Source organism: Trachymyrmex cornetzi, unplaced genomic scaffold, assembly GCF_001594075.2.
Source record: "Trachymyrmex cornetzi isolate Tcor2-1 unplaced genomic scaffold, Tcor1.1 scaffold23, whole genome shotgun sequence".
NCBI lineage: Eukaryota > Metazoa > Arthropoda > Insecta > Hymenoptera > Formicidae > Trachymyrmex > Trachymyrmex cornetzi.
The window spans coordinates 4,524,358-4,548,048 of record NW_017296956.1 but is presented as its reverse complement, the minus strand read 5'-3'; the positions used below and the strand labels follow the sequence as shown (position 1 = coordinate 4,548,048).

Sequence of the window (23,691 nt, the reverse complement as noted above, 5' to 3'; positions counted from 1 at the left end):
AACTACCTCTTGCACCGTGTTCTCCGAGCATATCGCGAGAGATAAATTCTCCTCACGAAGATCTCACGAAACCTTTCTATCTTTATAATTAGCTCGCTTGTTTTCAACTACGTGAAATGATAGGTCGATAGACTGTAAAATTATTACCTATTACTTACTAAATTGAGGAGTAACGATAAGAAAAATGTAATAAGCTCAAAGGGTAGATCATTTATGTAATGTTTATTATTAACAATGCCTGTTAATTATCTGCGTATTGTCATGCGTAATCTAAATGCATAATATTGCTACAAAATAATCACGTCTCATAATTTTGCTATTTATTTTATTTTTATTTTACTATCAAAGTTAGGGCTAATTTTTTTTAAATTATTTATTATCGAAAGCTATTCTTAATGTGTCGCTAATATTGACTACATTTACACGGCATCCTAAATCAAGTTCAATAACATCCGTAATTCTAAAACTAGCCAATCATTATAGTTATACCATTCTTCATAAAAATAGTTATGATAACTGCAAATGTTATTAAAAGTGCCTTGTAAACATGGTCATTGAATAATATCGAACCGTGTATCTAAAAAGAAAGAGTAACTTGAAAAAAGATTGTTTATTCACAATACACTATCTGTTACGTAGAGACAAATTAAAGAATAAAGTAAGATTCCTACAAAAAATTGTTGTACATCTCGAATTCTTTTAATCTTTAATTTATTGTTGGTCCAATTAATTAATTCAATTAAAAATAAATAAAAAGGGACAAAAAAACATAAAAATGATGAAAAGCTTCGTGAAATAGGGCGATTTGCAGAAGAATCGCATGACAGTGCTGGAGATGCGTTTTGCGGAAGACGATAAAACCTGCTCGGTAAACGTTGCGCTGCGGCGCCAAGAAAACCGCGGATCGGCGCGGCACGGCGCGGTTTCGCCTCTGTTTTTACCGCGAAATTTTCCATCACGTACCAGCCGAGTGAATTTCTCGGTTCTCGTACCTAACTATCGACATTGCCAGTCTTATAGTGGTGGTAGATTCGAAAGTTAGCCTTTCGTACGACCGACTCGCCGCGGCTCGTGTCTTTCTTCGGCAGGGCCGTAGTTACTGCGACGCGACATGATCTTTCGGTCGGAGGATCTTTACGATCCTCTCCTCGCTCTAAAGTCGAAAGCAACGTCTACAATGAGATTTTAAGGCGTAAAACTTAAGCTCGTTAGTTTTAAACTGTAAGAAATTGACCAATCATAATCGATTATTCTCCTCACGTTCGATTGCAATTGGTCAATTTCTTAAGGCTTAAACTTTATACCTTAAAATCTCATTGTAGACGGCACTTAATGCCTTTAATGCCTTCTTTTAGCATACCGAGGTTTGTAATAACCTGAGTTGGATTAATGATGTTTATGCACTACCAATAGTAGAGCATACAACGTCCAACCTAGATCGATTGAAACCCGCTACGGTCGAAAACGCCATCTCTACCTCTATTTATATGGAGCACATAAGTGCGTTGTCAATAAGATCGTCGCGTGGGTTTAAGTATTATAGGAACAATAACAAATATCGCGTACATTTACAATTCAGAATTGCGCTACGGCACTTTTATCCGTTAATGTTTTCACAAAAATATCTGATTGTTTTAATTGGAATCCTGGTTAAAAATGTACGAATCCGATTTTTCTGGTTGATATATATACATGTAATCAGAATTTTCCATTTCGTCCATTTCCAATCAGACATTTTTCTCAGTGCAAGTGTATCCTTAATGCAATATTTAATGTAGAAGCGTAAGTTATAAAAAATTAACATAAATTAACGCAAATTTTACTTTGTGCTAGAGTAGACAGTTTGGAAAATTGTCCGATTGGAAGTAATCAGCTATATAGTTTCGATGTAGAATTCTTTGGTTTGTTTACAATTTCAGTTTGACAAAAAGAGATGTAATTTTATTGGATTAATATCGCTTCATCAAGTATACAACTTGGCATAATATTAAATGTGTTGTCAGAATTGAAGAGTGGTACATTTAAAATATTGTAAAAAATCGCAATAAAACAGTTTACGTACGTACGCTGTAAATCAAGTAGAAAAAGACGAGAGGAGGAAACATAATGAAGAAAACTTACCGTCTCCACCATGTCGAATCCTCCTCCGTACACCATATCTCGTTGCCCTTCGCTACCGATTCGACACTTTTGACAGATGTCGTCCTCGCGCGCGCGATCGCCGAGGATCGAATATCGATCCCTCAGTGCACCGAGTGCACTCGGTTGAGAGGAGAGATCAAATTTAGTTGGCGCGATCGCCGACGGCGACGGCGACGATGGAAAATCCACCGGAGGATCCTCCTCTTCGGCCGGTGCCTTATGTCGCTAGTTCCACGATCCCTCCTCGTCGCGTGCGCGGCCGTGTGCCTCTCGCGAGTCCTCGCGGCTCCTCGCGATTCCTCGTAACCTCGTGTGTCGCGTACGATCGACCGACTGACCGCTGAACGTGTGCCGTGTGGCGGGACTGGCACTGGCGGGAGTTCGGTCGTTCGGTGGGCGCGTTCGAATTCGAAGCGTTTACCCGAGAGGCCGAGAGTCGCCGAAGTCGTCCGAGCGCGAGCGACCTACTAATTCGCGCATGCGCGACGTTGCGCACGCACTCGCGCGCCGCGGCTGAGGAACGATATGACGTGCGACGTCGCGCCGTCCAGCGTGGTCCACCGCGGTCCACCGCGGTCCAGCGAATCTTTATGGTGCGCTTAACTCCGCGCTCAACACCTTCCGCCGCTCTCTTACCGACTTATCAAGTCGTCCTCTCGCGGCTAGAGTTACTATATCTGAATCACAAGGAAAGAGTATATATGTATATATGAACTTTAAAAAAAGAAAATAGTCCGAGAACGGAAAGACATACAGCTTTTTTATTAATGTAAGCTTTATAACTTGAAAAGGGTACTCTTTAAGAGAGTACAATTGATAATCTTATTCGCGGCAAATTTGTGGCGGACGAATGACGATACATACCGAGATGCGAAAAGAAAAGATGAAACTGTCAATTTTTTTCCTTTACCGTCGCGACGCGTTCGAGAATTTATGATGAGCATTTCGAGTTTCGAGTTACGATATCAGACAAACATACCTTTTATTGCCTGTTACTGCCGATCGCCATCGCATCACGAAAGACAAAGAGATCACGATCGACGTTTCACCTTTCGCTGACTGCTATACGCGACCCAACAAGCCGGGAATGGACGAGTGTACTCTGCACAATTAAGGCAATATTTAGATTTTCACCCAAAACGTTTCTTTAAGTCTAGAAGAATGACCTACTAACGATCGAGGAATCATGACGTCTTTCCTCCTCTTTTTAACTTTGGCTATCGATGATCGATCGAGCCATAAAGACCCTCTAATAAGAGTCTAATCATGAACCGCATTTTGTATATGCAGCTGGGTCTCTATCTTTAGCAAAATCACGCGAAAAAGAAGAACATACATTCACTATTCCTTTCTCTTTCTCTTTCTGACGTCATAGATTTTTAATTAATTGATAGATTTAAAATTGGATTATGCAAATATCTATTACTAAAAGTCATGCAACGTATGACTACCACTTGATTTGCACTGTTAAAGATCTCTGTATCGCGTTGATAATTCTTTGATTTTCTATTTTGGGTTTTTCCCATATTGTAAATTAATTGTTTCTTTTTTAGCTCTGCTACATTTTGTACATATATATCTATTAATATATTTGCTTATGACTTGTATTAATGTTTCGCTTCGTTCTTCTATATACTTTCTTACAATTAGTTATACTACATAGTCTCTATCATAAATATAAGTGCTTTCGTATATAAATTGTCGCTTAACATTCTCGCAGTTTTCAGTACGACATAACATTGATACTTGAGAAAAGAAAAAAATGTCAATTATTTCATAGTTTTACTTTTTATTTGATTTTATTGCAGTATTATCGTTGCAGCAATGTGTCCAACGCAATATGTTTCTATAAAATGAAATAAAATGTAATCGCGACATACACATGAATCACTTTAGAGACAATAAAACATTTCTAAAAATCTCTATTTTCTCTCGCAATGAAAATTCATTTGAAGATTATACTCGTACATTGACTCTGCGCGTTTGACATATGTTTATTCAATTTCAGATGCTGACGAAATCCTGTTTTTTATCCCATTGCGCAGCGAATCGCAATTATATTGTATATTTATACCCCGGTACTCGCACTACAGTATTTGGTGGTGTAACTGTTTTATGGCGCGATGATAGATATAAATGGTATGTGCGGTGGCTGTAGGTGCTCTTACGCGCGTGCGCAGGAGATACGTATAAAAATGTCAGAACACACGTGTTTATTATTTCGAAGTTAAGACACAACGCTCCCATAAGTCAGAGGTTGAGAGCAAGTGCTACGTGCGTCACGCACTCTTAACTGCATCCTGTCCACACACACACACACACACACACACACACGTGCACCAATATAATTCTATTACTTTCAAACAATGTCCTCCAATAGAAGATCAGAATCTGAGCCATAACTCCGTGAAGGTATATGTATATAACTTGGGGCGCACAATGCTCCAGCTTTTTATCGATCGGGGTTAGTAAAATAAGAAACATGCGAGACATGCGATTCTTAAAGGAGAGAAAAAAATGCATTCTTATACATATACTGTGCGTAAGAGCACCTAGCTAAAAGCCGGAGTGTCTAGGGCGTTAAGATAGAAACGCGTACATAAAAAGAGACGTAAGGCAATAAGATTTAAGCAATAAGCGAATCAGCGAATCACAATAGAGAACGTGTAAAGTAGTTGTCTACTACAGTGATTGGCCGATTCGCTTACTGCTTAAATCTGATGCTTATTACCGCCTACGTTTTTTACCGTCAGACATCCCGCGCCCAACCTTGATATGACAGTAAATAACTCGCATGTGCGTAACGCGCGCTCCTTGAAATCGGACAGGCTCGGCTCGGCTCGGCAAGCGATTCGCGAGATCGCGAGAACGCGCAGGTATTCGCGTGGGCGATTAGATCCGCGACACGGTTTACGGGATAAAAGGAGAAAAAAAGATGTAAAGAAAAAGATCGGTACAATAGCCCTTTGTGTGTCTATCTGTCCGCTACTCCGCTCGCGGGACGCGAGGTTCGGCGATGGCGAGAGGCGCGCGTTGCATGTCGCTCGTATTGTGAAACGAATTCCAGGACAGGCGTTTTCCGGATCTGCGCGAGATCTGCCGCTTGCGTAAAAACGTCCTTTGGAGGCTCCCTTCTATCGATTCAATGAAACCATATGTCCTTTATTATAGAGAACAGTGTGTCCTTTAGATTTATTTATTTTTTCAAAACTCAATTTTGTCCTTTATTTTAATAATATTACTGAAAATTCCCCTTTCTAATTATGTATAGCATTGCAACGTCTAATGTACTAATGAGCGAACTTTTACGGAAACTATATCAATAAATTTAATCTTTTTACGCAAGAGCTACATATTTGCCCAAACGGTAGAATAACAAAGTCACAGTAACATCAAAATGATATCAAAATAAGTCGTGATTGATTGAAAAGTGATATTTAACAATTAAATTTGTAGCTATTTTAATCTTATGGTAACTCGTATTTTATTTGGGAATTATTTCAGACATACTGCGCAAGACAATTTTTCAAATTAATGCGCAAACTTCTAACAAGTTACGAATTGGGGGGGTTTAAAAATATTTAAAATCCTAAATTTTAGGTTTGTTCTCTCTCTCTCTCTTTATTTTCCCTAAGAAAGTATGGCCACTTTACTGACAGAGATCATCGATTTGGACGCCTTTCGTCCTGCGCACCTATTAAATCTTCGAGATGCACGTCAATGAAAGACGTGCCGTAAAGCGTGGCTAAGTCTGTCATTGATGGAAGTTAGTTATTATTGCTATATAAAGTTGAGTGTTATATTCGTACCTTTACCGGGAAAATGTTTCGTAACACGTTTTTTACACGGTTCTCTGAAAAAGATAATGAATTTATAGTTAGTTCGTCGCGATATATGCATCCTTGGTGAAGATAAAAATCAGAGCGTAAATCCACCGTAATGGCAGAGTAGCAAAATTAAGCGTAAACGATCGAAGCTTCTAAGAGGTGAAAATTGAAATAACGAAATGTAAAAACGTCTTTTGCGTTTCGTTTTTTCGACTTTTGCCTTCTAAAAGTTTCGTTTACACTCGTGTGTATTACTCTCCCCCTTATATATTCGACTTACGCTCTAATTTTTATTTTTGCCAGGGATGTGTCACGTGTTTCACTAAATTTTTGTTATCTTTAGCTCCTTCACGCAGTTCATCTTCTTTTGTATTTGTCATGAAAAAAAAATTTTCATTATACGTGAATATATCACATTTTAAGAAAAAAGTTCCATCGATCAAATTTTTTTTATTTATACAAAATTTAAATTTCTGAAAAAAAATATACCTGAGAAGAAAGCGAATTATGATGTGAAAAGCTGTACGACAAAGTTCATTTTCAAATTTTTATTTACGATGAAACTTACGAAACAACCGGCACCGTAATTTCTCAGAAATCCATAACTTGATCCTCCTCCTATTATCTTTTTTCTTCCTCCTATCATAGACCGTGAGAATTACGTCATGACATCTCAGAATTTCCCGTATACAATGGATTGTAATCGCCAGAAAGGACCTAGGCAAAGTTATTTTTGAATTTGCAAGCCATGATCTCGTTTCGCTAAAATATATAAACATTTGCCTTATATTTCAAAAATAAATAAAGATATTCCCATATATTATTCATGCAAGGCATTTAAATCTTTTTATCTCAAACCGTTCGGTTACTGTGATCATTATTGACCGCAAACGCACAGGTGTTCGTTATATCGATAGGCTTGACTAGTTTAGTAAACGCTTCATGTGATCGATCTTTCCTCATTGCGAAAGTGCCACGTCCGGTTACGAATCGGAATTGTTTCTGAAAAATTAAACAAATTTAAATTACAACTTTTCCAAATAGACTATTAGGCAAGTTCATGATTGTTTTGTTCATTTTCGTTTGTAAAAACGCAATAATATAGATAATCTATTTATTTACTCAGTATCTTAATGTTGTACATATCTTTCTTTAAGTGGCACGCAGATATGTATTTTTAATTTTAAACTGCAAAGTGTCGTCTGTATAAAGATCATGTATATTTAAATGTGATTTACATCATTTAACATTATTTGCGATTCTCTTTGTTTAAACTAATCCGTGTAACTTGATGCATTAGATATTATACTGACATACACACACACGCACGCACGCACGCAAATGATTATTACATTGGCAAAATAATTATTAATACTAATTAAAAGTTGCATTTTTATGATTATTACTGTGCAATCAGATGTAATTCTTCACATCGGTCTATTCGCATCACGACGACGACACGACGACGTACGTCGGACGCGTCTGCGTGTTAGTGCGCATTTGCGTCATCGCCGTGTGACGGAACTCAACGGAGAAAGCGTATTCACCAAAAAGAGTGTTGGAAAGAGGTTTTGCACACATCCCCGAGTATGGCGAGGAGGGAGAAGATCGTGTGGGAAACGTAGAGGGTGGCAGATACAAAAATGCCGGGAAGGTCTGGTGACGTTCGTCCGACCAATTTGTCCACATCGTTCAGCCGCGAGAAAAAGAGAAAGGAGGAAACACGGGCGAGGGAAAAAAGGGAGCAGGATTTACGTCAGAAAAGAAAGAAGCAAGACCGCGAAAGTGCAATGGCACTTACGCTACCCCGTGAGAGTATCTGACTGCACAGTGGCGGTTCGCTTTTTCCCCGAGGAATTCAATACATTACTTATTTCTATCGAATTAAACAAATTTGTTACAATAACTGATATATTTGGCCCCATAAAAGATTTGGTGTTTCCTAACTAAAAGAAAAATAAAATACAATGAAAATTCCATCATTTTATATGTATATAATTGAAAAACTTTTTACTATAATATTAAGAACATGAAAAATGATGAAAAGTTACAAAAGGATATCATGTGGAAGCAAAGTTATAGATTTGAATTTCACGAGGGGAGTCAAATTGAGACTTGGTCCTTTAAAATTAATATTATTTTGACTTTTTCGAAAAAAATTTCGTAGTAATTTGTTAAGTAATAATAAAAAGAAGGAAATTATACAATTACGTTATATCGTGTATTTTCAAGTTTATCAAGTTTAAGTAAGTTTACATTTAATTTATATAGCAAGCAAAAATTCTTCGATACGAGCAAGTTAATTTTTCGTTTTATGCAGGAGATGGAAATAATAGACTGCTGTTAAGCCATTACCGAAGAATTTTTTTTTGCGTGTTTTCATTCGATCGACAGAAAATTTTTATTTCATTATTTTATCGCCGATGAAGTATTATCTTCCGGCAATCGGGGTAATAATTGTCCACCGTGGCCGACTCGGTCCCGAAGATATCCCATTGTTCGAAGGATCTTGGCTCGAGATACCAGATATTTTTCATCGTCCCGTATCTTCGTAACGTTCGCGTATTGCGACCACCCCGTGGTATCTCGCATGAGGTCTCTCGAGCATACTTAGGGTTCGTGCACACTGAAAAACAAGATTCAGTTTCTCTCTGCTCAAATATACATTAATTATACATAAATAGTAAAAAATTGCTTTGCAATAAATATAATACTGATATCACTGATTCAAATTCACAGTGATCACAAATATTTATAAAACTCACCAAAAAATTATATTATTATTAAATATAAAATTCCGCCTGATGTTCAAAAATGTCGATATTTATTTACTCTGTGGATTTATCATTGTAGGGAGAAGAATGAGTGAGTAATTTTTACTTTACGAGAGGCTAGTAAAAATACCGGAGATGTAAGATAAAAAGTACATAATAATAATAGTAAATCCATTCAAGTAATTATTATTATCTTATGGTAAAGTAAATGGTACTGTTCTCAGTTAAGATTGTAACTATATCTTTCAAAATTTATTTTGCAAAATGTGAAATGTATCTTATACTCACAGTATGACTGTACGATGATCGCTCATTTACATATATATACACACTCGCACCAGAAAAATTAAGTAAATTTTAAATAATTAAGCACCTGTCCTTATATGAATCTACCAATTTCGTAAAATTTACTAGAATTCTATACATTTTTTTCTGTGTGGCTTCGGACTCATTATTCCTTATAATTGAAGGATGTTAAACAATAACTCTCTGTACTTGGTTTAATATCACTCTCGTGTATTTTTGTATTTTCAAGAATTTTGCCCTTTAGAAATCGATCGACTAAAACTCGGTTCCACCAATCATCATTGTTAATTAATTTACTCTTCACCTTTTTCTAGTTTTAATAATTAAAAAAAGAGACGAAGAGTGTGTAAGTTGAACTGAGATTGAAGTTAATCTTACGTGTTGGGGGGGGGGTAGAACTAGCTCTAAAATTAATCTCTAACGCGTTTTACTTGGTTATATTTAAAAAAGGCTTAAAACAGTTCGCTGACCATATCGATGAAGATTTTTTGTGTAAACATCTTCACGCTATCTCGAGACTCGTTCGTTCGGCTCCCAGATTTTCATGATGGCGAAGGTACGCTTTGGTGATGAGCGACTTTTGCCGCGGAGATACGTGAGATCGTGCTTGGAGTGTTTCTGTCTGTCGGTAGAAACGACGATAATTACGATCGGAGCGATCGTGCTAGCCATTATCTATCGTGCGGTACATACGATGCAGTTCTCGCAAAAGGTTACAACACGCCTGCACCGCGGCTCGTATTGTAACCTTTGCGAGGTGTTCTGTCGCAATCCCTTTACAATAAAGCATTCGCTCGCGCGCTTAGCTTTAGCGCTTTATCACAATCCGAGTTAATAGTGTGTGCGCAGTGATTTTTAATAATCATGTTGATTTATTAAACGCACGCCTCGGTGTTACGATTGAGCTCGATGCAGCGCCCAGTTGACTTTTTTCTCTCTTAATTCTTTTTCACCTTCTTATTCTCTCGTCCGTCCATGGACCTTCACTGACGCAAATAATGAAGATAATCGTCGGCTTACGCGAGAGGAGTAAATTTCACGCCTATTCGCGCTTTATTTACAAAATACATTTAAAAAAATAGTATATATAAGATGTTATATGTATAACTTGATATACGTCCAAGTGAATTGTTTAAAAGTATATATCTACGAAAATGGGAAAAATGAAGAAGCGCAGCATTCAGCAGCAAGGCGCTGAACGAGCATGCGAAAGATGATGATTTTGCCAATCCTACACAGAAAGGATCCTCCATTCCTCCCGCGCACGCGGTCGCGTTGTGAGCTGATCTTAACGCGATCGGCGTTTATTGAGAAGCAGCCGCGAGCCGCGAGCCGCCGCGATATAGGTAGGTAGAAGGAGAGAGCGTAGTCCAAGAGAGGAGCGTCCACCTTCAGGGTGCTCTTACCGTGCGTAAATATAGGGCATACCACGTAGCGAGTGCAGGGTGACCCTGATGACCCAAGTGGTAGGTAGGTTCACCGAAGGCAGCTAGCCTCGATGAAGAGGACGAGCGCGCGAAAGGAGCGCGAAAGGAGCGAGAAGGGAGTGAAGGGAGTGAAGGGAGGTGGATGCGAGGGAGGAACGAATCGTCGAGCCGGTCCAAATGGAGAAAAAAGGCGGGCTCGCCAAAGAGAAAGAGAAGAAGGACGGGAGGAAGGAGATGGTACGCTAAAGAGACGTACGTTCCCACACGAACCCCCCAAGATGCGTCCTGCCATGGTTGGCTCTCTGGAGTCTGGAGTCTGGAGTCTGGAGTCTGGACCCCCGATGCCCAGAAGCTGATAAAAACAGCTACAAAACTGCACCTACCGGTGTTTTCTGCCTTTTGCTCCTGCGTTACTCCTTCTTATTGCCGTCTCTCTTCGACACCTTCTTTCGCTCGGGCCATGTAAGTACTCTCTCTTGCACCCGTTTCATTTAGTCTCGAGAACGACGGCCACAGATCGGATGTATTCTTTAAATGATTATTTCATCATCACAATTGTACGAGAGAGAGACAGTTTTCTTCGATATTTCTTCCAAGAAATATACATTTATTATAGCTAAAAAAGCAGTACAATGGCTCTTGGTCAAGTAAGTGGTCGATAGTAAACATTTCTATCTTTAAAATTTAATTTGATTAATTTTATTAAATAACTATTAATTTTTTTTTGCCATACAGTCATTATTTATACAGGGTATAATATCAGCGGAAACGTGAAAAGTGAAAATATTTTTGCAACTATTTAAGCAAATATTTATTAAATTTGGTAATAAAAGTTTTTCTGGTTTATTCAGAATTAATAATGCCATTATTTAATGAAATTAATAAAATTAACTTAAAAAATTTATCGCACTAATTCACTAACGAACTCTTTCCGACTTATACATATACATATATAGTGATGTCAGAATTAATAATAGCTCCGCGTCGTCAGTTAATTGCTATTTAATAAAATTAATAAAATGAAATTTTAAAGATAGAAAATTTAGAGAAGGAAAAGTGAGAAGACAATCGATATATTATATACACATATATCTGCGGAATCTGTCCGCGTAAAATCTCGGAGGTTGATTAATTCTGACGGCGCTGACAACGCGTGATATTTATGTATACTGCACATTCTTTCTGAATTTCCCTAACGCTCATATTATTGCGGGATCGCAATTGCGACACAGATTTACGCCGTGGGAATCGGCAATGACGGGAACCCTCAACCCATGATGGGTCTTGTAGCCGGCCGCGGCGCGCGGTTGGATGTTGGCAGTTGGATGCGGCCGCGCCGCGCCGCGCCGCGTGAGTCACACATGTTGGCGTTGCTACACTTTCTACGATACGATACAGTGTGCCATGGAAAGAGAATCGAGGAGTACGTGCGCGAACCAAATTGCGAAACTATCCTCGATCGGCGGGTTTATTATTGGGAAGGTATGGCGTTTGCACGCGCGCGAGAGATAGAGAGCAATCAGCTTGGAAAGTGACGCGTGAAATTGCAATGACGATAAGTCTCTTTCTCTCTCTCTCTCTCTCTCTCTCTCTCTCTCTCTTGCGCGCGCGCAAGAGAGATACCGACGCAACGGAAGTGACTAACGCGATTTTTAGTCCGCTGCGTCGTGACGCCAATCTCCCCTTCTTCTTGTAAGCGCGATGTAAATTACTTTATCTCAACTATCGGAAAATCTAACGGCTTACCTTGCTTACTGGGAGAAGCTACGTAGAAATTAAATTATCGATGCCTCGATTCTAATTAAGGAGAAATCGGATTCGGATTCATCGACAAGTATCGAGCATTAAAATTGCTACAAACAGATGCTACGAAACTTAATTTATATAAGTATACTAAAAGAGAACGATGCGCGCTTTCGAGATTATAATTACTCAAAATATTTGAGAAGAAAAATTTATATGTAAATTATAAAGAAATATACTATTCACATTAGTGCCTAGTATTTAAATGAGCCGTAAATAAAATTAGCTCAGATAAACAAGATATTTTTTTATTAAGTTAAATTATTAATGTTCACGATACCAAAGATAATATTCTATTTTTTAATTAAAATATAGTAAATATTTCTCGAAAGATAACATATCACAATTTAGAGGAATCTATGTGAGTCCAATAATACCGCAATATTTTAAGCTTGTCCCTATTAATATATGTCCTTTAAGCTGAGAATGTTGTGTTATTAAGTATATACATATATTGAAATTGGAGGTATAATTAAAATAATGATTTATACAATACTAACTTAAACAATTAACTTACATCTATTATCTGTTTTAATGGTTATCTGTATGTTAAAATGAGTCAAATGCAGATAGGCACACAAATTGGGAAAATATATTAATAGAGTCATTGCTCCTTAGAAGAGCATATTGATAGGAACAACAATATTTTTTTTTATGTATGTATTTATCACAAACATGAAACATTAACATTTTTTTAATTAAAAAATATGATAAGAAAAAGAGAAATATCAAGTTGAAAAACTAATATTAATGTTAAACAGGCAAAATTAAAGCTACAATATTTAACAATTAATTCAGTAGTAAACAAGATGGCTTAAAGGCACGCTAATAGAGATAATTACTCGTTATATCTCGTTAAAATATTAAGTAGTACAATGTTTAATTTTTCTTATGTCAATATTAACAAAATAAAACTCGTAACAGTTGCTATTGTACACTTGATTCCACAACGATTCTTATAGATCTATTCAACAAAATTGAAAGGAACTCGTCTGACGTTACGTAAAGTTATCGATAATTATACGACTTATCCTTCTCATACCGATGCATAAACCGATTGCGCACGTCTAAAAAATACATGAGGATTGTTGCGACTAATACGATGCAAGACACATTGATCGTCTCGAAGTGCAGTGGTGACGTTTCCCGGCACCCTTTCATACTTGAAAAATTTCAAGATGATCGTATCTTCTCCTTGTTTTCTCTTCTTACATGATCTTCCGTACGGTACCGAAGGATATATCGAGAGATTGTATCGCGGATCGGATCACGTAGGATTGCGTCGATTTAGCAGTTCGAGCAATAAATTAAGCGTTGTACGATGTTGCACAATGTAAAAACGAATGTCTATATATTTTAGTCAAGTTAAATGAGCAATAATTATCTGACCTAGACCCATTACGTATATATACGTATTTTTCGATAAAATACTTTCCAATCTTCGTTAACTTAATTGATGTTCTGTTTTATTTTTAATTAATCTTCTAAATATCATATCTTAAAAGAGATAGAGCCAAAACAATAACTTACGTTTAAGTTTAAACCGATTAATTCTATATTTCTAAAATAAATTCAATTCTGTAAGAAAAGGATGTTCAGTTTCATCATCTTGATTTAAAACAAAAATTAATTTTAAATTATATCCAACATCTATTTGACACAATCTGGACGTGTTCAGCTATTGATGGAAAACAAAAATTACGAGCGTTGATAAAAATAGTCATTAATCGCAATTACGCGATGCACGGAGGATTCGTTCGAGTAATCCTTCCTTTTCTTTAACTCGGTGAAAGTACTGGATACGTTCAAGCTTCGTTAATTTATTTAAATTGCCGTGGTCTCTCTCTCTCTCTCTCTCTCTCTCTCTCTCTCGTGTACTTCCCAGCGATTCGACTCGCCATTGTCGGTGAACCGTCGTTACTTATCAGCACATAATTTCATTTAACAGATTTTTGTAATATTAACGTCTGATTTAATAAGAGAGAAAGACATATTGAAATCTTACTCTTTTCATTGCAATCGAAGAATATAAAATTTGAATCATAGATCGACACTTTTAAATTGGCAAACAAGGCAATGTAAAAGAATCACGATAAAATACCCAACGAAAATGCAAATTACAATCTCTGCGAATACAATTTTACGTAATATGGTATCTTGTTTACTGCATGTTTTGAGGCATGTCTATCTTTATACGTGTCTATCTTATGCAAAACAATTTTTGCAATATACTACACCAATTACACGTTCGCTATAATATACATATATGTATATAGCACGCGCGGTGTCTCACAACTGGAATTATCCAATTATCTGAGATTGAAACTGTATTTTTAAGATAATTGAAGAGATCGATTTTAAATATTATTATCCAACCTGCAATTACACATCCGAGTAAAATCAATATACAATATAAAAATAAAACACAAAAGTTTTTAATATCTCGATTTTTCAAAAGTAAAGTAAAAAACAAACAATTCTAAATCTAAACGTTCAAAAAGAATAATCGTCAAAATATAACATGATAAAAATGGAAGATGGTTTTAATATTAATATGTCTGATGCATTAAGATACAAAACAATTTTTGCTGTACAAGTTTACGAGGAAAAATCTTCGGAATTAAAGTTTTATCGTGCTGCAATACACAAAAAAAAGTTCAACTACGAATAAACAGATTAATCTCACAGTTGAAAAAGATGAAAACTATAAATGGAAAAAAGCACGAGTGGGGTAAATTGTTTCTTCTCTTTCGAGGAACTCCGATTTATGATAATTACTGATTTGTATCATATTTTTATGCAAGTGATTATGTGAACCACTCGAGAGTCCTATTAATAATTTGCATATCCTTACTTTTTATCGCGAGAGAGAAAACCCGCCAACCTGTTCTTTGCTGTAAAAATATTAAGTAAACGCGCCCATATCGTGTCAATTATATACGATTAATCTCTGTCAGTCTCCCGTATAAAACCAACACAGAGTGCGAGATTCGCATCATTTTCCACTTGCTTGATCAACACTGTTTTAAATGCACGATGTGGATAATTAATATTGACAGAATTAATAAGATTGTCGAAACTGTATTTTCGCAATAATGAAAGGTGAAAAACAAAACGATCAGTGCCACAGAGATTTGCTGATTTCACATTTGTAAAACTAAATTGAGATCAACTCTTCTGACATACAATTAAATATGTGAAATTTTCATTGATATACAACAAGTTAATTTTGTTACTGCGATTTAGTTAATTATTTGTTGCACTTTTTATCATTTTATCATACACAAATTGTAAAAGTTTGTCCTGAATGTATTCGATTGATCATTATATATGTACGTATACATATAAATACACATATCTAGAGCCAAATAACAAAATTTCTTAATTTTTTAAATATTATATGTAGAAAGAAGAATAATGTACGCAGAGACATCTAGTGCTTAAATAAAATTATATATAGTGTAATGCTGATAATACAGTGTGTATCGACAATGCTTGTAATTTCACGATTATCGGTAACTGACATCACTTTTGCCAATTTTATAGCAATTTGACAGCGCAATATTATATAAATTCAAAACTTTTAATTAAAAAAAAAAAGAGAGATGAAATATTAGAGAAAAATGTCATAATACAAAATAAGAGACACGAGTAAAAACGCGTCCATTTCAAAGATTGTATTTATTATAAAGTTTTTTTTTTCGTTATCTACAAATCTAAAGTAAAATATTATGCCTATAGAGCATATCCATTATACGAATATTTAAATATGATACATAACGTCTACAATTGGTGCAGTTTGTATATCAAAACATTCACGAGTGCATTTCTCAGTTCTAAATATTTGAAAAGAAAGATCATAATAAATATTTGAGAAGAAATATGTGGCAAAGTATCTTCTATATTAAAGTTATGTAACATACGTACTTTCGTGATATAATTTTCTGTACATCTATTAAAAAATTAATCAGAATCAAGCAATTGAGAAAGAAATGTATTTTCCCTTTGTATTAATAAATTTAACGTAAAAATAATTTTGTGTCGAATATTTATCATTTGCATTAACTTACCATTTATTAAATAATAAACAAGAGAAAAAATAGTAAATTTCTTTTAGTCACGAATGTAGTAATTATCGAGTCTTTTACATCTAATATATGTATATATAGGAACGATCATCATATACAATAATTAATAAATTTAACATTAATTAAAATATTTGTGTATAGAGATACCGATATCTAGTTTTATCTCATGTAGGAATGTCATCATTCACGTTCCACAACAGTCATACGTAAATTGAGGAACACACTAAATATTACAAATCGTAATTACAAGTTTATTTAACGCTATAATTACTACACACTTAGTACCACCTATTGATCGAGCCAACACTTATGTTTTCACTTGTATAGGGCCTATATAATAATACGATATTAAACTGCACATAAGTATGTAGTATCTAAACATTTTCTTATGCTTAGTCAAAAGAATTTTATATGTAATATAAATCATGAGTTGAGATGAATTTATGGATGACAATCCATTTACTTTACTAAGCCCATTTTCTTAGCTTCCACTTCATAAATTAGTAACCTCCACATTTTAACTACAAACACTTCCGCTTCTTCGTCCAATACCTGAAACACGAAATGTACATTTCGCAATTTTTCTATAAAATGCAAAAGCAAAAAGTATTTCGCAGTATAATTACCATCTGTACATCGTCTAGTATTCCCTGAGGAGAACTGCCCGCCATTACTTTGCTACAAATAAAATCCACTAGGGTAGGTTCTGGTTCGCCAATATATTCAATAATCTTTTTATTGATCCAAGGTCTTATCCTCTTCTCCATCAATGTCTAAGAGCAAAACATGTAAAAAAACATTGAAATTTACTAATCAAAATCGCAGTAATATAAAGTATATACAATAAATTAACAATAAGATAGAATTCGAAGTAAACAATTTGTTAATAACACATCAGCTTTAAAATAAAAAGTTTACTTGGTTCAAAATTTGTTTTTCTATAAAATATGAAGAACACTTACGTTATCGATGAGTGCCCAATCAAGTTGATAACCAAACAACGCATTCTTGTCGGTAGGTATTTTGTCTATGAGAGATTTGATGTGTTTTCGCTTTTCTTCTTGACTTTTTGTATTTTCTTCTTTTACTGCCTTTGTGACTTCTTCCGTTTTCTTTTTCTTCTCGTCTCCGTAATCTGAAAAAAGATATACATCTCTGAATATACCTCAGCTTTTCTTAACAAATTTAGAGCTTTAATAATAAGATTAGAACACTTACCTAAAGGTACGAGTTTACGCTTTTTCGCGTTATTAGTAGTATCATCATCGTCATCATTATTGAATACATCTTTAACATCAATACGACCTTTTTTCCGCGTTTGATTCGTTTGTTGTGAATTCGTATTAGCAGTGGTATTAGGACTGACCGGCGTTTTACCGCCTATACTATGATCGCTAGCACGATTGCCTCCACTTCCCATAGCAAATGGAACAAAGTTACCTATATTAAGGAAGAATGTAGTTGGATATGGATAAAATTATATCATATAATATATTGTAATACTTCTTAATTATTAACTGTAATGATACACAATTAGATAAAATTATTAAAATGTAAATGATAATTTCAAGAGTATCGCATGTGCAAAATATTTTTTGTAATTTATTAAGTCTGATCGAGATCATATTCGTAAAAAAATTGCAAGAAGGTAATTTGTACCGGTATTTGTAGATAGTCAAGAGACACTTACTACCACTTGTCTTTTCTGGTTCACTAACAAGAGACATACGTGAATCTTCATCTAATGACGGTGGAATGGACTGAGCAGGTGTCGCAGCCGATTGATGTCCCGGTGATGGTCGTGTATCTTTTAGACTTTCTCGATCTATATCTACTAATCCCTCTTGAATTTCGTCACCATCGCGATGATGATTCTGATGATGTCTATGATGTCGACGATGATGATGATGATGTCGTGGAGGTGTCCTGGATGGTGCTTCCGGTTGAGAAACATCATCAAATTGCACACCGTCATCACTATCACTCTCTATTGGCTCGGTTTCTATTGGCGGCATTACTTCTTTATCTTTTTTCACTTTATCATCCTCTTCGTCAATTATAGTTATTACTGGTTTAGGTTTATACTGTTCTTCTCTTTCAGCTTTCAGCTAAGGAAAAAAAGAAGCAAAGCATAAAAGTAAATAAAAAATAAAAAATTATTTTATGTATTTTGTTGTGATTGGATAATTCAAGTCTATATAGCACTAAGCAGCATGACCAAGTATAACATTTTTAATTGTAAACAATAAAGAGCATACAGCCACAACGCTTGATGTAATTTGCTTAAATATGTATTTAATATAAAATAAGTAATTACTCATTCACATTTGTTATTTTTAAGCCACTTAACTATCTTTATTTAATTTTTAATTGTAACGTATAGAAAGTAGAATTAATTATAGAATATTTTAAAATAAGCTTTTCCTTAAAAAATAGACCATCCAATTCAGTTAAAAAAAAAAATTTTTAATTCAAAAAAATTGCAAAATTTTTAAACTCATTGGAATTTTAGGCTCCTTTAATTTTGATTTATAAATTTATATATAGGATACACACAACTTACCCTTTCAAATTCCGCGGCAGGATCTGGATTAGAAGCATCCGCGTATAACTTATCGCGTAGACGCTGAAGCTCCTGACGTTCAGCACAACGATCCCGTGAGTCAGCTTCAGCCTCCAATGCTCGTTCTTCAAGTCGGCGAGATAATTCTTTACCTTTATAATACTTGGAATCATCACGGTCATCGTCATAATCCTCGAGGAATTCCTTCAGACGTTTTGCCTCCCTCTCCTTGGCTTCGCGTTTTGCACGACGCTTCTCGGCTTCTTTTTCATATTCCTTCTGTTTGCGTCGTTCGCGCGTCTCCCACGCCCTCAAACGTTCCTGGTATGCCGCTTCTTTTTCCCTAGCTCGCCTTTCATTTTTCTTCCTCTCTTTTGCCTCCTCCTCCTCCTCTCTCTCGCGCATAATCTCCCTTTCGGTCTTCCTCACCTCTTCGCGCTCCCGTTCCCTTTCCCTTTCTCGCTCTCGATCTCTCTCCTTCTCTCTATCTCGTTCGCGTTCCCGCTCGCGTTCCCTTTCACGGTCTCGATCCCGCTCTCGTTCTCGTTCTCGTTCCCGTTCCCGTTCCCGCTCTCGATCTCTCTCACGGTCTCTGTCTCGATCCCGGTCTCGATCGTTCCTCAATCGATCTCTATCGCGTTCTTTAGATCTGAAAAATTCAAACAGTTTATAAAGTAAAGAAAAAATTATGTTCAGAAAAACAATAAAGAAAAAGTTATCGAAGACAATAAAATCACTGATGAATGTCCAGGGGTGGATGGGGACATGATACAGCATGATTCGCATAAATCTGTACAATATAGTCAAACTGCGTCAACACGCATTTGCAGATTCCTATTTGCAAAAATATTTGGTTTAATGTGCAGAATACGTTTTATACATAGCTCAATGGTGCATCTATCCTATGCAAACGAGATGCAAACGTTACTTCACCTAGATCTGGATCGACGTTTGTCCCTTCTACTGCTGCCAGTACTATCACTACGACCTTTATGAGACGTAGGGCTACTGGGATCTCCATCTTGATCGTCCTTGTTGGAGGCATCATCGTCACGCTTATCGCGTCGTTCCTTTTCCCGTTTCTCGCGCTCCTCTTTCTCGACAGCTTCCTTCTTTCGCTTCACCTGGGCCTTCTCCTCTTCCTGCTTCTATAAAACACAAGAACGCGAGCACAGGTGAGACAAAAAGGATGAAACAAGTGTGTCGATCTGTGATAATGATGGAACCAAGAAACTAGCAATCGTATCTTTCTTAAATGCAACAAAAAATACTATTACGTTTGTAAATGTTGTCAGCGCAAATAAAGATCTTTGATGTTATGAAAGTTCGTTAAGAAAGTAAGAACGCGTAGTAATTACTGAACAAAACTACAAATTAAAAATTCACGAATATTATATAATCTGTTAAATAAATTTTGCCAAAATAGTATATGTTAAAATTGTTGAAGAAATGTTTCTGTTGCATTTTTAATAATTAACAGAAAGGAGATATATATACATACACAGAAAAAAAGAATCGAAATTTAAATCGCATAAATGGCTACGTTACGATTAATATATAGAACGATCACTAGTTGTATAAGCCTTAATCATCTGACATAACGAATGTAGAGATGTTCATTTCAATGTGGTATACTCACTCCACTGGAGTATGCTCGATTGGCAGCATCTTACGCGAGAAATCTCGTTTACATATCAATTACCTAAGTGCAGGTACAAATATTTGGATACAGGCATAAAAGTTATCTTAGACTTTAGCTTATAATTTAAGTACCTTAACACTATTAACAGATGCATCGCAGAGGCCACCCAATGTACTTACAACATTGCAAATGTGCCTGTAAAATCGATAGTGTCTAAATCTAAGAGCTTGAAAGGGGTCTTGAGATTATTTCTTGATCAATATTCAATAATTATTAGAAAGTAATTATACCAATCGAAGGCGCAGTCATCACGAAGAAGGGTATCCCACCAAAACATCTTTTCACATTTGCCAAGAAACTGTCTCACACTGTCTGACAACATTTGATTTCCTCTGGTAATGGTTACACGCATTATGCCAGCCGATGCAGCAAACTGTTGAATATCAAATGCACAATAGTTTGCCCACCGTTATCGTCCCGTGTTATAAACGCAACGTCTTAGAAATAAATTAGTATGATTCATCTTTATTCGTTATACTACTATCCAAAAATGGGTTACTGTTTGGAAACTCGATCCCAATTATTACTACTAATTATTGCGCGATTATTAAAACGAGATTAAAACGTTATCTGCTCACAATGTATATTCTCGAATATATATTTATATTTAAATAAAATATTTTACAAAGAACTGTAATATTTATATTAGTAAAGTATTACCCGCTACACTGTTATATATAATTTTTATGATTTGCTTATAAATTTTTTTTTCTCTAATTTTCTTATTCTTTCTAACATATAATTATAGAAATGATACTGCTGCAATATTGATATATTTGCTATTACAATCATGGAATTTAAGCAAATGTAGTTCTTTTATAATAATATTTTATCGTTGTCATCTTATTACTGTTTTATATAGTTATCTACTCCAGCATGACACATGGAACGTAAGCTATTTCATCCATACGGTAACCCATAATTTTAAGTTCTAACAAGGGTAGAATAACACAGTGCATAAAAGTAAATGCACATTGTGAGGAGAAAATAGACTGCTGAAACATGAAATGTGGTCAAAAAGGTATTTCTCAGATGGGCAGTTCACTAGCAAAAATACTACAAGAACCGAATGCTTGTGTTGGCTCATGGTTGTGGAGTTTACTCACGGTGTGAAGTTGACTTGGTCAGTCAGTGTGGTGGTACCGGAGAATGGAGGAGCGCGCACCTAGGTACTACATGTCTGATCGAGACGCTGACAGAAGCTGTTTACACAAAATAAAGACAACAACTGAACAGTCGCCATTTGGTGATGGACAAAATCAGTTTCATTGTGTGTAGCGCACAGAGAAAGAGTCTCCCGGCCCTAACAAATAGTCTATCCCAAAGATGTAAAAAGTGTGTCAGCGCCAAAGTGTGTTTTTCTCAAAATGATAATACGTTCCAATCCTAAGCTGTGTGCGTGAAAGCAACCTAGACAACTGCTTACCTACGTTCAATATGCGAATACTAGACTGCTAGGCGTCAACACGAATAATCAACGTAATATTTATTGCTGTATATGGCCAATAATCGTTGCTACCATTCTTTAATTAATGATATTTAATTAATGATATTTAATATAAAATCAGATATGTATGCATGTCTCGTACGAAAAAGTGTACAGAGAGACATTATATGCTTCATTAACATGATACATGATAATATGTATACATAGTGATTGATAAGAAACAAAAAATTTAAACATTTTCTTTATGTTTGAAGATGTTAAAGAATGATCAGAATAAGATCCAAGAAAATGGTCTTGAAAATCTCGAATCAATTTAAACCTAATTAACTTTTTAATTTTATTAAAAGAGATATCTAATCTAATAATTTAAAAAAAATATATTAATGACTTTTTAATATATTTATATAAATTAATATTATAAATTAATATTAATCTAATAATTAAAAAAAGTAAAGACTACAATTTGATTTGATTTAATTTTAATAAGAACCTTTCAAAAGATATATTTTTTACATAATTTTTTTACAAAGTTACAAATTTAGATTTTATTCTAAACACATTTTTATATCTTTAAAAATATTTAGCTGTTCAGTTTCCAATGACCCATTTTGTAATATCTATTCCTATTTTCTAATATAATCAACTTTTTTTAATAAATACGTAAACATCTATATCTAATGTTTTGATGCAAACATATTGATAATTCATAGCAATCTGCAGCAATATTATCTGATAAATTATTTTGATTTTTATATATATTTTTGTAATTAATGAAAGCAATATGTGTGCATAATTAGTGAAAGCAGTATAAACGAGAACAGAAATAAATGGTACACAAATATATACAAAGTTATATACCAAATAAAAATTATGCTTCACTATAAAAACAAAATTTAATTACATATCAGATAGAAAGAACTCATTATTTTGGTGCATCATTTTGGAACGTTAAAACATATTTTTGTGATATTAATTACTAGCAGTTTAGCATGACATATACAGAAGTAGATAAAGTTAGTTTAGTACCAAATAAATCGTAATAGTATCTATCTCTAAACGTCAAAAATATAATAGTCGCAATGTATCACAGATGTATATTTGCGACGAATCAAAACAGAATACCAATAGAAACAAACTGATCAGCTACATGTCGCCAGCTTGTCGCGGAGAGCTATGAGTCTCCTTCTTAATGTATTACGCATTTCTTTTTTTTTTCATGTTGTTTGGTTGTTTGGATTATACTCTGACTTACCGACGAGCCTGCAGTCGTCTGCGAAAATACGAGGGATGTGCTGTCATTGACTCCCTTCAGAGCCAATGAGTGAGTGAAAGGGCGGTCCCCACACACAGCATTCCTAGGCGTGTGCGTTTGCTGTGTGCGACGCACGCTGCCTGTTATTATAATTATAGCAACGAGTCACGGCTCCAATTGTTCAGAGCTAATATAGCACACACGCAGTTTATCACAAAATACTTAAAAGCTACGACTTTTGAGATACTCATAATCCTCTCTTGTATACATATATCCAAATACATTCTTTTACATTTTAAGTGTACAGAGAGAGAGAGAGAGAGAGAGAGAGAGAGAGAGAGAGAGAGAGAGAGAGAGAGA

The 23,691-nt window shown here is 35.4% G+C and overlaps 2 protein-coding genes across 4 annotated transcripts in view; both read right to left on the bottom strand.

Moving 5' to 3' along the window:
• Ets98B (DNA-binding protein Ets98B) overlaps positions 1-2,279 on the bottom strand; it is a 37,815-nt gene extending 35,536 nt beyond the window's left edge. The window contains exon 1 of the mRNA XM_018506722.1: positions 2,122-2,279. Within this exon, the coding sequence (XP_018362224.1) occupies positions 2,122-2,157 (36 nt within the window). The 5' untranslated portion in view covers positions 2,158-2,279. The remainder of the gene's footprint in view (positions 1-2,121) is intronic.
• Positions 2,280-16,484: 14,205 nt separating this feature from the next.
• Positions 16,485-23,691, bottom strand: part of LOC108760836 (RNA-binding protein 25) — an 11,274-nt gene continuing 4,067 nt past the window's right edge. Inside the window, exons 6-12 of one of the 3 annotated variants that reach the window (XM_018507071.1) lie at positions 19,864-20,078; positions 18,931-19,579; positions 18,058-18,475; positions 17,586-17,807; positions 17,330-17,502; positions 16,994-17,140; positions 16,485-16,919 (exon numbers count right to left, since the gene is read on the bottom strand). In XM_018507071.1, coding sequence (XP_018362573.1) covers positions 16,827-16,919; positions 16,994-17,140; positions 17,330-17,502; positions 17,586-17,807; positions 18,058-18,475; positions 18,931-19,579; positions 19,864-20,078 — 1,917 coding nt within the window. In that variant the 3' untranslated portion in view covers positions 16,485-16,826. The remainder of the gene's footprint in view (positions 16,920-16,993; positions 17,141-17,329; positions 17,503-17,585; positions 17,808-18,057; positions 18,476-18,930; positions 19,580-19,863; positions 20,079-23,691) is intronic. The other 2 variants (XM_018507070.1, XM_018507068.1) reach the window with 2 other exon arrangements.